At 45.5% G+C, this 14,276-nt stretch overlaps 1 protein-coding gene across 2 annotated transcripts in view; it reads right to left on the reverse strand.

The window, feature by feature from the left end:
* Positions 1-2,892: 2,892 nt before the first annotated feature.
* Positions 2,893-14,276, reverse strand: part of Rcan1 (regulator of calcineurin 1) — a 79,955-nt gene continuing 68,571 nt past the window's right edge. The window contains exons 1-4 of one of the 2 annotated variants that reach the window (XM_042687321.1): positions 12,270-12,440; positions 8,910-9,083; positions 6,714-6,873; positions 2,893-3,782 (exon numbers count right to left, since the gene is read on the reverse strand). In XM_042687321.1, the coding sequence (XP_042543255.1) occupies positions 3,610-3,782; positions 6,714-6,873; positions 8,910-9,083; positions 12,270-12,356 (594 nt within the window). In that variant the 5' untranslated portion in view covers positions 12,357-12,440 and the 3' untranslated portion in view covers positions 2,893-3,609. Of the gene's footprint in view, positions 3,783-6,713; positions 6,874-8,909; positions 9,084-12,269; positions 12,441-14,276 lie in introns of those variants that run through there. The other variant, XM_042687320.1, reaches the window with a different exon arrangement.

Genomic DNA, 14,276 nt, shown 5'->3' on the forward strand with positions numbered 1-14,276 from the left:
GATCCACACAACATTCTGGAAATGTAAAATCCTAAATGCTCATCAAGTGCAGACCAGTGCGCATAATCCGAGTATTAACAGCTACATGAGTCGCTAGGTTCCTATCATCACCACCCTCCTCCGAAATTTTGCTGAGTTTCCTCTCCTTGGATAGCATGTTATTTACTGTTAGGTCAGTCATATATTCTATCAGACTGGTATGGTTTGAGTATGTAATGTCTCATGGTTTCTAGCTGGTGTTGCTATTTCAGAAGATTCTGGAAACTTTAGGAGATGGAAACTGGCAGGAGGAAATAGGTCACTCAAAGCATTACTGCAAAAATTTTAACTAGTGCTCCCTCTCTGTCTCTCTCTCTGTTTCTCTTTCTTCCCTCTTCCTCGCTGCTGTGAGGTGATCATCTTTGCTCTCCCATGATGCTTTGCTTCACCCCTGGCCCAGGAAACAATGGAGCCAGACTAGCATGGACTGAAACCTCTGAAATCATTGGCCAAGATCAATTCTTCCTCCTTGAAACTGCTTCTGAGATTATTTCTTACAGTGTTGTAAACTGACTAACACACAAACCTACTTAAGAAATATACTCCATAAATGAAAAAGAGAATGTGCTGCATGTTTATGCCTGGTTTGTGCCTGTCACTTTGCATTTCACTGAGCCCTGTTCAAAGACATTTGACTCTTGGGTGTGCTCTCATTTGGGGTCCTTCAGATCTAGCAGCCTGGGAACTAGTGACCTAGTATATAAATGATTCTGAAATTTCCACATTCTGAAATTGCCACATGGCCCCATTACAGAGACGGTCCGCACTGAGGACCTTTGGTGATGTCTGATTTTACACTCTAGACTCTGTTTTGCTGCCAACTTTTTTCCAATTAGGTAAGAGGATCTTCTGGAAGTCTGAATTAACTTGCAACACATCTCGATTTCCTTCTAGGATTCTTTGTGAATTAGGATCTGGGTCCAGCACAATGCTTAGTCTATCCTTTGCTTGCCAGAAGGGCTCCTAGGCTGTATTTCCATTTGGATATACCTTCCTTCTCTCTCCAGGCGGTTAGTTAGCAAATCTGCTCAATAATGATCTGAGCAACTGGATGAAAATGTGGATCTTTCAACATGTTCAAATCTTGAATGTATGTAATTGTAAAATATGCAAATAAATGCTGGTTGGGAATGACAGAATGGTACATTTCATAAAGGGAAAAAAAAAGTAGCATGTGAATTTTCAAATCCTGATCAAGATCCCTTGTTGGAGAGTGGTGGTACATTCTTCTAATCCCTGCTCCTCCGGAGGTGATGGCAGAAAGACCATGGACTGAGGCCAGGCAGGGCAAAAACATTAGACTGAGAAAGGAACTAAGAGTCAAAGGATTATGGGCATTGCTCAAGTGGCAGAGAACCTGCCCAGCAAGTAAGAGAATCTTAAATTTAATCCCAGTACTACCAAAATGATTAGTTTTTCAGATTTCAACAAAGATTATTCTATCACTGAGGTGTTTGTGGGCTGGCCAGGCAGCTTACACTTAGCAGTACTTGAAGTTCCAGGAAGAAGGCAGCCTGAGTTTCAAGCAGAAGTCTTACAGATCTTCTGAACACACCTAGCCTTTATAACGCAGCATCTCCAATGAACATCTTTAAAAACAAACAAGTCTCAATCCCTATCCTTATTAGGGGTGTGGATGCACAGAGCAGTGGTAGAGCACTCGCTTAACGTGTGAGACCCGAGATTCCATCCCAAGCACTAAAGACAAATAATCTGTAAATAACTGTTTAATGGAGGTGTAGGTCTACAGAATCTTCATCATTATGTCATCCGCTTGGGCAATGGAAATATTCAGTTTCCGGTTATTGATTTTACCCTTTTACGGTGTGCTGTGTGTGCATGTGGCAGACACTGAGCTATTGCTCAGAATCAGAAGTTTCTATGTTGAAACTGGCAAAGGAATGTTCCTCAGAGACTGCAGAATTCAAAGGGTTCACAGCTTAGGCCTAGAAATAAAATGAGGAATAGACACCTTTTTCCATAAAGAGCATATTGTGCTGATTTATTATAGAATGCAGTTAAAAAAAATATTTTGAGGTTAGCCTCTCCAGTTTAAAAGCACTTAACTAGAAACACTTGAACAGCTATAATGGCCTCTCCCTGACCAAGGCCTCCCCTACCAAGTACTGTAAACAGAGGTGTGAGAACATTCAATCGATTTCTTGTTAGAAACAGTCAAAGACTTCAATGCACACAGATCTGCTTTACGAAAGAAAAAAACCATCTTCCGATTTTCCAAAGCATGCATTGTTAACTTGGCATTAGGTATTTCAAAATGACAAACTTTGTTATGGTATTGTAAGGCCAAAATATAATACCTATTTACTAGACATACACAATACAACTAGAAAAACATTACAAATGTTCAGCTAGTGTGACGGTTCCCTCAGGAATTCGTGGGTGGGGGGAAGGCACTGCATCCTTCTTGTATCAACACACATCTACGACTCACTTTACATGCTTTGAGTTCAATCCTGTTAAACATGGTACGGCGTTTGCTACCACAGACAAGTCACAGGTAAGTTAATACATCATACAACTCCTCCACTGCCCTACTGTTCCAATCCAAGTGTGTAACACGTATGGATAAACACTACCAGCTTTATTTACAAGTTTATCTTGAGGTTTCAGTGGGGGTGAAAAACCGACTACCTCAACCCAACAAGATCCCCAGAAGTCTGGCTATGATTCACGGACACAAACCACTACATAAAACAAAACAAAACAATGGAAACCAATGTCTGACCCCAAACACCAAAACTAACTTTTCTCACCCACTGAAAGTTGGCAGTGCAACCGCTATTCTCTGAATTATCCAAGCTAAACTACACAGGAATTTCAGGCCAACTTTCTCCCTCCCCTCCCCCCCCCATCACAAGTTACATGTACCAGACAGATGCCAGGTGAATGCATTCCAGGCAGAATTCCACAAATGAGACCTGTGACACGGGGGGGGGGGGGGGGGGGGGGGCAGGGAGGGGCCTGGGACGGGATAGTTTCCCCAGGCACACCTGGCCTCCCTAGGGATGTAAAACATCAATGTAACTTCATCCAGGAATGGAGGGTGGCCTTGAAAATCAATAGTATACATGCACAGATAGGAGAACAGGAAGGAAGAAATGAAACGCTACAAATTTCCACATAGACTGGTTGCTTTCACAACCCGTAGCGATGGACATTGGTGATGCTGGAGTGGGGTCTCTGCCTACCAGCTGGGTCTGGACCCTGCTTAGAAACAGAAAACTCCCTCTAGTCCTGCTGACCAACCTGGCCTTGGCAAACACAGAACCTACCGGAAAAGAATGAGTACAAAACACTATCAGTATCAGTTTTCTCAAGACACTCCCAATGTCCCTGTGCGATCACCACAAACTCAGTGAATGGCCCAAGACATTCCGGGTGCCACAGACACCTGGGCTGCGGTGCAGCATCAGAACAAGGAGACAAAGCCTTGATTCTCTCCCCCAGCGGTCACAGCTGCCACCTCCAAAGCTGTGACCGGCCATTTGCACAGTAAAAGATTCCTCTGGTGAGTGTAATTCAATGCACGCTCTTCATCTGTGTGCCAGTTCAGCTTAAGTGGATAGGTGTGTACTCTGGCCTTCTCGTCTGGATAATTTTTGGCTTGGGTCTCTTCATTCTTTCCATCTCTTCCTCTTCCTCATTCTCTTGATCGCTCTCACACACGTGGACCACGACGCTGGGAGTGGTGTCGGTGGCTGCGTGCAGTTCATACTTCTCCCCTAGGGGAAGAACATCACTGCTGGTTAACAGAGACAAGTCCTCCAGATGCAAAGGGCTCCTGGTGCGCGTGTGAATGGCGCTACCCCAGGGGTTCAGCCGCTTTCTACTCACCTTCAATAAGGAGGAGGGACTCAGACAGACTCATTTTGCATTTCTATGTTTTTGGTGGCTCATTCAGAAAAAGACACATTCTTCCAGTACAGGGCTGGGCCCAGCCCGTGAGGCATAGAGGAGTGTCTGGTTTGGGGCTTGAACTTAGGACCAAGATGCTCTCATTGGGCTTTTTCACTCAAGGCTGGCATTCTACCACTTGAGCCACACTTGCGCTTCTGGCTTTGCTGGTTAAGTAGAGATAAGAGTCTCATGGACTTTTCTGCCTGGGCTGACTAAAAAGTGATCTTCAGATCTCCTCCCCCTGTGTAGCTAGGATTACAGGCGTGTGTCACTGGTGCCTGGCTGGAGGAGTGCTTTTTATGCGGTAGACTTCTCTTGTCCCTGACTATCTCTCCGTCAGCCTTTCCCAAGGGTGGTTCCAGAAAGGTACAAAATGAATAAACATGTTTGGAAACTGAAGTCCTGCGCCTCCCCTCGTGGGCCTCTCAGTATGCCGGGGAAGGGGAGAGGCATGGAGGCCCCCCGAGGCCCATGCCGGTGTGGCAGCATGGGATGAGGGTCATGTCAAACAAGGAGTGTGCCACTGTGTGGTAGCCCAAGTATGACCAGGCTCAGTCCTGTCCAGCCCGCCCTGGTCAGCAAAGGTGGGCTGAGCCTTCTGCCGCTGAGCAACCGACATGAAAAAGGGAAGGGACGCCCCTTCAGGGCCAGCCTGGCCATGGAGAATGTCCGACTTGTCTTGGGTGCTGATGGAGGCAGCCTGGCAGAGGCCCCACAAAATGACATGTCCTCAGTCCCTTCGTGATATGAGAACAATAAAGGTGTCAACTTTGTGAAGCCAGTCATAAGAGTAAGCACGTAGTACCTGGCTCACAATATACATGGCTGAAACATGCTGCCTAGAATGGGGTGTGTGTGTGTGTGTATACACGTGTGTGTACATGTGTGTACTTGTACTGGGGCTTGAACTCAGGGTGTGGCCACTATCCCTTAAGTTTTTCTTTTTCTGCTCAAGCTATCACTTGAGCCATGGTTCCACTTCCAGATTTTGCTGGTTCACTGGAGATAAGAGTCTCACAGATTTTCCTAGTTGGGCTGGCTTTGAACCATAATTCTCTTATTGCAGACTACTGGGTAACTAGATTACAGGCATGAGCCACCAGTGCCAGGAATAGAATCGTGTTTTAAAATACAGGGGAGCAGGAAGGCAGCTCAGTGACAGAATGCTTGCCAGCACTGAGATTAGCACAAGAAAGGAGGTCTTGCAGTGGCTGATTTCCAGTAGAAGGAGCAGCTAGGAAGAGCCTCCAGCCTCCTGTTCCACACGCACTTGTCTAAATGTGGAAGGCACTGTCACAGAGAAGACCGCTGCCTTGCCTCTCCCCCACCCTCTAGGCTGGAATGTTAACGTAACTGCACCGGAGATGTGCAGGAGGCTCAGCTGGCTCAGCGCATTAAGGCAGGAGAGGCTCACATGTCACCAGAAAAGGCCTTTTAGAAGTCCTTGTGTATCTACGCTCAACCACAATTCAGGAAGTTCAGAGCCTGGCACTCTATTTGCAGCATCTTTGGTGAAAGTGGGGGTTTGCACTCAGGGCCTCATGTGTGCTAGGCAGATGTTCAGCGACTCCAGCCTGTTCACAATATCTTTAAAAAGCACAGATGGAATAGAAAATATTACTCAAGTTCAGTGTTATATAAACGGACCCCAAGTTGACTTTATTACATCTTCTTTTGTAAAAAAGGCTTCTTCCCCGCCTTCAGTAAAGGTGAGGGTGGTCCTGGCGCGTGACGTACCTGTCCTAGTACTGCCCACCTCTAGAGCAGCTGGCACTGTCCCTGGCGGAGACCCTGCCTGCTCCATCCCTAACACTCAGCCTTGCTAAGGCGCGTCTCTGAGCGCTGTCTTGGAGGGCAACACACTTGGTCAAACCAGCCCTCTTCCACCTTGACCTTCATGCCACGATTAGCACTCAGAAATGTGATTCTTGGTTTACAGCACCCTGGGAATTTCTGTGTAGTCTGTGTTTTCAGAAATGCAATCTTTTCAACATGAAACTGCTGATGGTTCATGAAAATAAAACCCTCGACCCAAAGGAACATCAGATTGTGGGTCAAGGAATAATGGTCTCAGCACTTACTCAGCTGGCTCTGTGGTGGGGCAGGAGGAGGCTCAGTCCTCCTCACTCCAAGATCTCTTTCCTCTTATCCCTGCCACCAAACCCTAGCACACAGGACAGGAGCCACTGACATGCAATGAATAGTTTTCAAAAAGTCCTGTACTGAGCCTTGACTACAAGGACCAGGTACGGTGTAAGCTCCTACAGTTCTGTGTGAGGCCTATGTTGTGGACACCGGGGCCTGAGGTGCTGTTAGGTGAGAATGGGGTCAATGGTGAGTCACGCCGCGCAGGTGCAATGTCTAAAATGGCCGCGCAGGTGCAATGTCTAAAATGAGGGTCTCTTTTCTCTTTCCCAAAGTCCACTCACTCATCCCACTTGGAGGAACAGAACCTGGGGTCTGGGCATCGACACACAGGGAGCAGCTGGTGGGTTAGAGGTCGGGTTAAGGGACCACCAGCAGGAGGAGCGAGCACAGGACCCATGGGCAGCTACTCTTCCTTGCACAGCTTCTCAAGGAACACACGAGTGACTTGATGCGGGAGGATGGAATAATTCAGATCCTAAGACACACTTGCATTAGATTATGGAGAGTGCAGAGCAATGGGGGTCCTCCGCGCTCTGAGAGGCAGGCCTCCGGTCTGGGACTGTCTCCCATGCCACCCTGTCCTCTGCCCAGCCTAGGGTGCTGCTTACCTGGCCCCAGCTTGGAGATAGCATATAAAAGATCGTAATTTATGACGGGAGTAGCATCTTCTACTTGTTTCCATCCAACTGGCGGAGAGGCAGGAGGAGAGATGAGAAACTGCTTGTCTGGATTGGGTGGAGCCAGGTGTGAGCTTCCTATGTGTAAAGTCTAAGGAGAGAAATCAATACTCATCACTGTCCTGAGAGGAGACTGCAATGGGTTTACAGCACCCCATGGAAGCTTCTGGAAGACAGGTGTGCTGGGACAGAACTATGGCCAGGCAGCAGGACATTGATTCCCAGGTGAATTAAAATGGGTCTTAAGAAGGTAAAGGGGTGACTGGACTCTCTGGCAGTGAGTGACACAGATGGCTTTAGTATGAATGGGAAAAAATGAAGTCCTGTCCTTGAGGTAGGAAGTGATCTCAGCATCCATTTCTCCCCGCTCCTTATGCCACAGAGGAAGGAGGGCCCAAGGCCAGGACCCTCTTCTAACTGGACACAGCTTTCCACAGTGGGATCTGGGGTTCCTCCTGCACTTCCTTCTCTGCTTCCAGGGCTCCTGGCAAAAGTCAAACATCAAGGACCAAAAAATTCACCTTCCTACAGATTTAAAAAATAATCCTCCTGAGCCATAGCCTATAATCCTAGCTTGGTCTTAGAAACTGTATCTGTGACCAGAGGGCTGCCAGAAGACTTTATATCAAAAGCTAACCATTTTGTATTTTATGTATGGTTTATATGTCTCCCCCGAAATTTTTACAATAAGCTAGGAGCTGGTGTCTCAGACCTGTAATCTTAGCAACTCAGGAGGCTAAGATCCCAGGATTGTGGTTCAAAGACAGTCTGGGTGAGACTCTTATCTCCAATCAATTATCAGAAAAGCCAGAAGTGGAGTTGTGGCTCAAGTGGTAGAACCCTAGTCTTGAGCACAAAAGCTTAGAGATAGTGCCCAGGCCTGGAGTTCAAGCCCCAGGAGAGGCACCCCCCCAAAAAAAGAGTTTCACAATAAATATGAATCATTTAAATAATCAGAACAGGTCATGAAGGATGAAGGTATAAGTCATTATTTACACGAAACCTCACCTAGGGAAGAAAGGTACTTGCAGTGGAAGTGTTCCTCTTTTCTCCCCTCCCTCCCCTGTGAGGTGGAGTGGGGGGAGGAGGTAGGGTGGGGCATGCTCAGATGCCAGGGAGAGCCTCACTGGGGTCTGGCTTTACTTGGCGAGTAGCACTCTAGCAGCTCCTTTCTTCTCCCCTGATAATCTGCTAGTCTCTGTTACAAAGTCGAATAGAACTTTGGGAGCTGCCTTGAAGACAGGGGTCACGGGTAGGCTAGGGTCCCCGGGAGGGAGGAGGGTGGGAGGGTGACAGGCAAGATGATCAGCAAAGCCACCGGCAGTCCCTTCCTTCTGTCCCATGGTGCTCTTGGCTGGACCTTAATGAACAAGAAGGTTCCTTAGTCTTTGTCTGCTGTTGGTGAGCTGTTTTTCCCCTATCAGGTTAGATCTTGCAGCCCTGGGCCGACTGGCACGCGTGAAGGCTTCTGCTAAACAAACTGGAACCACTCGGATCTGTTTAGTCCGGAGTGCTCCTTAGCCTAAGCCTGGAGCAGCTCCTGCTGCCCAGATGTCAGGGTGCTGGGGCAGCCCCACGACAGCAGTACGTGGTGGGGCGGGAAGGAGGGGTGGGGAGGAGGGTGGAGGGTGGGGGGGGGCATCGAGCCGCCTCTCATCGCCATACAACCCAAGCGTCAAAGGTCATTTCTGAGCTTGGTTTCAAATTTACCTTGATTTTTATTTTATTTTATTTTTGGTGCTGGTAAGTGGGGCTTATACTCGGGGCCACCTGCTTGTGCTTGGCTTTTTTTTTTTTTTTTTGCTCAAGGATGTTACTCTTTCACTTGAGTTATACCTTCATTTCTGGCTTTTTGGTGATTAACTGGAACTACTTACAGACTTTTCTACCCAGGCTGGCTTTGAACCATGATCCTCATATCTCAGCCTCCTGAGTTGGTAACCTTGATGTTGTCTTAACTGAGACATTGAGAATTCTGAGTAGGAATTTTGACTTTTTTGAGATAAGGTTTTTTTTTTCAGTGTGTGTGTGTGTGTGTGTGTGTGTGTGTATTTCAATCAGTGTATAAACTGCCTTAAGATGTGAAAGGAGGGAAGAACATGTCTAGCGAACACGTTTACCACTTACCTGAGCGAAATACAACTTCATTTCCTTCCCCAGGAACTCAGTCTTGTGCAGCTGCAGCCTGGCGTCTGCTGCGGATAAGGGGCTGCTGAAGTTTATCCGGACGCGCCTGAAGCTCCTAAAATACTGGAAGGTGATATCCTTGTCATAGGTCCTAAAGAGGGATTCAAATTTGGCCTGGAAGGTAAAAAAATAAAAAGGCGTTAAACCTTAAGTTCACATGGCCCCTGACAGAGCATTCCACATTCCCCACTGAGGAAGTCAGCTATCAACTCTTAAGAGAAAAGGCTCTCACTTCTGAAGCGATACGACTCTATTTATTTTAGAACTTAGGGCCTCCCACACGTGTTCTGTCACTGAGATACACAAGACAGTGCCCTTGCTCTCAGACAGGTGATGAAGGTACGATTTACTGAATCTGATAAGATTTAGTAAATTCATGAAATCAACAGAACAATTATGAACACCTAAATGTACACACATGCATTATGCGTGTGTGTGTGTGTGTGTGTGTGTGTGTGTGTGTGTGTTGCTAAGAATGGAATCCAGGGCCTACAAAAGCCAGGCAAGTGTCCTACAACTGAGATATACCCCAGCTTTCTAAATATTTCATATGAAAAGAGAAAAGTGCCCCCCCTCCTTTTTTTGTTTTTCTTGGTTGGTCATGGGGCTTGAACTCAGGTCCTGGGCACTTGCTGTCCCTGAGCTCTTTTGCTCAAGGCTAGCACTCTACCACATGGTACTATAGCTCCATTTCTGGTGGTTAACTGAAGAAAAAAGTCTCATGGACTTTACTGCCGAGGCTTGGCTTTGAAGCATGATCCTCAGATCTCAGCCCTCTGAGAGGCTAGGATTACAGGTGTGAGCCACGAGTGCTCAGTGAAAAATTCCTTTTGAAGAGGATTAAGCACTCTCCACGGAGGTGGTTTTTTGCATAGTACTCATTACCCATTGACTGATGTTCCTACACCTTCTCCAGTTTGGGAAGTCCCACTCTTGACACTCAGCTCAGGGATATTGGGTATGCCAAACAGTTCTTTTGGGCTTAAAAATCCTACTGTTAATTTGAAAAATAAAAATTAAAAAATCTTTTAAAAAATATTGAAGAATGAAAAAATCAACTTAAGAAAAGTCTTGCATTTCTTTAAAGAAAACAAGTGTGTAAAATTCCCATTATTGCCGGGTGCTCAGGGCTCATGCCTGTAATCCTAGCTACTGAGAAGGATGATATGTGAGGACTGCGGTTCAAAGCCAGCTTGGGCAGGAAACGTGCTAAGAGTCTTATCTCCAACTAGCCAGCAAAAAAGCTGGAAGTAGAGCTGTTGCTCAAGTGATAGAGAGTGCCAGCCTTGAGCAAAAAGGCTAAGGGACAGCAGAGTACAAGGAGTTCAAGCCCTAGTACTGACACAAAAGGAAAGCCCGACCAATTAATTTTATCTGACTCTGTTCTTGTTTAACTGTCTGCAAGATACTGGTCTAAAACTGAAGGCACTTGCACTGAAACCCACGGTGCACTCCATCTCTCCGGTAGGTTAAACAGGCTCTGTTGGTGTTGGAAGGGCTGGTGAGAAAAGAATGAAAATCCCAAGTTCTAGATGGCCAGCTTAGCTTTAGGACAGCCCATCAGCCTCTGGGGATTCAACTTGGGAGGGAGAGGCTGTAGGTGGAAAAGTAGTATCCTCTCACCAGAGGGCGGGTTAGGAGAGTGGAATGTTCCCTCTGTCCTCCTCAGCTCCTCTTTCCTTAGCTTTGGAACATTCCTACGACTTGCAGGTGGGGTTCTGCGGAGCTATGTGTGTGAGCATTTTCTCTGCTGCCCAGTACTTGTCCCACCTATCTGGGGCACGGGCAAGTTTGTGGTATAAGCGTGTCTTGGTAAATCCAGAATTTCACATGACCTCATTAATAAGCATTATGACTAACAGTAGAGGTCTGGAGTTATGATTCAGAATTTGGGAGAGAGGACTTTGATGAGTATTTTTAGAATGTAAGTCAGGGCTCAGGACCAGAGCAACAGAAAATGGACATTAGTGCTAAATAAAGATCACTAGCATAATTTTAAAAAATCTTACTTGTTCTAATAGTTGATATCTAGTTATTACCATTTGTACATAGTATTTCTACACTTAATTAAAAGGAAATCATTTTGGCCTGGCATGGTGGCTCCTGCCTATAATTTTAGCTACTTAAGAGGCTGAGACCTGGAAGAAAAAAAGGTACAGACAGTAAAGTCCATCACCAGCAAAAAAACAAAACAAAAATCAAAACACCAAAAAACAAAAAAACAGACTAGAGGTGTGGCTCAAGTGGTAAAGTGCCAGCCATGAGAGGTCCTGAGTTTAAATCCTGGTACAGGCCTACACATACACGGAAAGTAATGCTTTTAAGCACAGAAGGTTAATATGAATTATGCTGACTCTGTTGTATTTTTATGTATAGAATGAGCCCTGTAATTAAGGTAAAAAAATGTGTCCCAGTTTTCTTCCAGTAATTGTACACAAAGTTAACAAAAGGTAACTCTGATTAAAAGTAACAATCCTTCACAAGATGGCTTTGAGTATAAAGCGTATAACGCAAATAACATTCCCACACAACACATATATACAGTATTGTGCCTATATGATACTATCTATTCACTCTTGTATGAAACATCAACCAGTCAGCTAGGTACCTGCCGATGAGAAATTGTACATTTTAAACAAATGAAGAAGAAAAATATAATGATTAAAACTGCTAATTATATTAATTACTACAATGAGAGCTGCTACCCAGGAGGCATATTTATCCCATGCTTGAATTATCTAGTTTTATTATTTGCTAGCCAGAGAAATCTGAAAGCTCAAGGAGCTCCCTTGTAATTACTAGAAAATGCACAACAAATCTGCGATATTTATTCCCTAGGAGGAAATGAAATAATTCCAAACTCTGGCTGTAGAGTTTGCCCCAGTTCCATCTGCTGTCAGAACAGGTCTCTGGTAGAAGAGTTCACATACCACACACACACACACACACACACACACACACACACACACACACACACACACACACACACACACACACACACACACACACACACACACACACACACACACACACACACACAGAATGAAAAACACACGCTGCCCACATACTGCCTGGCTGGGAAAGAGATGCGGGAACTGGACATCTCCGGATACTGAGATCTTCAAGAGTTAATTCTACAGACCACAGCTTCTGATTTTCAGCAGCTCAGAACACTTTGGATTTACTTCACACACATTTTCCCTACCACCCAACTCTACCAACCCCACTAGAGAGCCATCTACCCCAGAGGATTAGCACCAGGCTTTCAAAACTTTCAAAACTTCCATTTCCACGTCTTACCCTGCTTTCACTTTCGTTGAAGATCTCACTGCTAGCTACACAGGCGATCAGGGAGCTAAAACTGTAGTTAAAGTTCCTAAAATGCATCTTGCTTTCTTACTAGGAAATCGCTAGAGACCCAGGCAGCCAAACCCCAAAGCGGTGCTCCTTTTCTTCGGGTTCTTGCTCCCAGCCCAGGCTTATAAAGTACCCAGCGCCAGCCCCCTGGGGGCGGGGGAGTGGGGATCGCAGCTCTCCAAGCATCCTGTTTGGACAGCAAATTCCTGAGTCAAGTCCTGTATGCTGGTAGGCAGACAGGGACAAAGTGTAAGTTTCTACTGGAAAGAGGTGACGTCAACACCTTAGTCATTTTCCCTATGCTAATTACCTCTGGCGAGAGGGTGGAAAAGGCAGCTGAGGTTTGCCTGGCAGCTGTTGCGTCCGCCCCTCTTGCAGCATAGTTTCCACTGGTAGTAATTCCATTCAGTACTTAAGACAACGTGCAGCTAACTCCTCTCGGCTGAACGCTGAATGGGACGGGCCTGCTTAAGATGGAAAATGTTACGGAAGAAAAAGGCCCAAGGTCCCAAGCAGTAAACAGTAATTAGTCTCCAGGGAAGTTTCAAGGGTTTGGGAGATCTGGAAACTTAAGTCTTGTTGGTGAGTTGCTGCTTATCCCTGCAATTTCCTGAAAACTTCAATCAGTGTTTCACATTGGGGCATTAAGGAAAACATTTTGAAATCTGAATTGGCCAGTGAACTGTGTTTTAAAGAAAAAAAAAAGGATGGGATTTATTTTGAAATGCGATGTTTTGTTTTGTTGGTTTTTTTTTTCCAGTGGAACTTTTTGAATGGATGTGCCAATTTCCACTTGGATTCTATAGTAGGACTATGGGAAGAGAGGCTAAAGAATCCCTACTTTATCATTGAAATTTGAGAACTAGGAATATGTGAGTCTTGGATTCGTTTCGAATGGCAAGCAAAGACATAAAATCATTTAGAGGGCTGAGGAATATCTCAGTGGTAAAACGCTTGTCTAGCGTGTACCAGGCTCTGGGTTTGATCCCTAGCACCACAAAAACAAAAACATTTCTGAGGAGACTTTGGCCTCTGAAACTGAGAAAGGGATCCTGCTTAAAGACTCATGGGCTGATTACTCTCTTTCTCTTCTTTTTTTGGTACCAGTTCCGAGGCATGAACTCAGGGCCTGGACATTGTCTCTGAGCTTCTGTGCTCAAGGCTAGCATGCTACTACTTGAGCCACAGTTCCACTCCTGGTTTTTTTGGTGGTTACTTGGACATAAGAGTCTCATGGGCTTCCATGCCTGAGCTAGCTTCAAACCATTATCCTCAGCCTCCTGAGTCGTTGGGATTATAGGCATGAGCCACCAGCACCTGGCTTTTTAATTTTTTTTTAAAGTAGGAAATGAAGAAAAAAATGGAAAGGATGTACAGCATAATTGACAAGCTTGTTCTGCTGGCTTCTCTGGGTAAGACACCTCATCTGGATCATTTTGCAAAACTGACTCCAGACCTCTGAGCATCACATCACTTAACTTCTAAACAACTTGCCAGCTTCAGCCTTGCATTCTTTGTCCTCAGTCTCAACACATCTCTAACTTCATTATCACCAAAAAGTCCTCTAGTTATTTAAGCTCTCTCTAGATTAGGGACTGGCAGAAACCCCTCTTCTACACTTCCAAAAGTTTAAGGGGACCCTTGCGTTCACATTAAATTTTTATTTCAAAGCATCATTAATGTCAGCCAATAATTAAAAAGAATATATGCAACAGGGGAAAACAACAACAAAGGAGGCATTTAGACCCTTCAAGAAAGGAAAGGCGAAGACTTCTTGGATGGGTACGAGTTGCTTCATTTCAATGCACCGTGTCTTACTGCCAACTGCGGAGTTATGTAAGAAACCAGTTATGTTGTTTGCTTTGCCAAATTACCACAACTCCCAACCTGAAAAGACCGAACTGTATTTATTCTAAAAAGGTCTGGAACACTGAGGACAATAGTGTGCGT

The sequence above is a fragment of the Dipodomys spectabilis genome, unplaced genomic scaffold (genome assembly GCF_019054845.1).
Source record: "Dipodomys spectabilis isolate Male_0828 unplaced genomic scaffold, ASM1905484v1 ptg000107l, whole genome shotgun sequence".
Lineage (NCBI taxonomy): Eukaryota > Metazoa > Chordata > Mammalia > Rodentia > Heteromyidae > Dipodomys > Dipodomys spectabilis.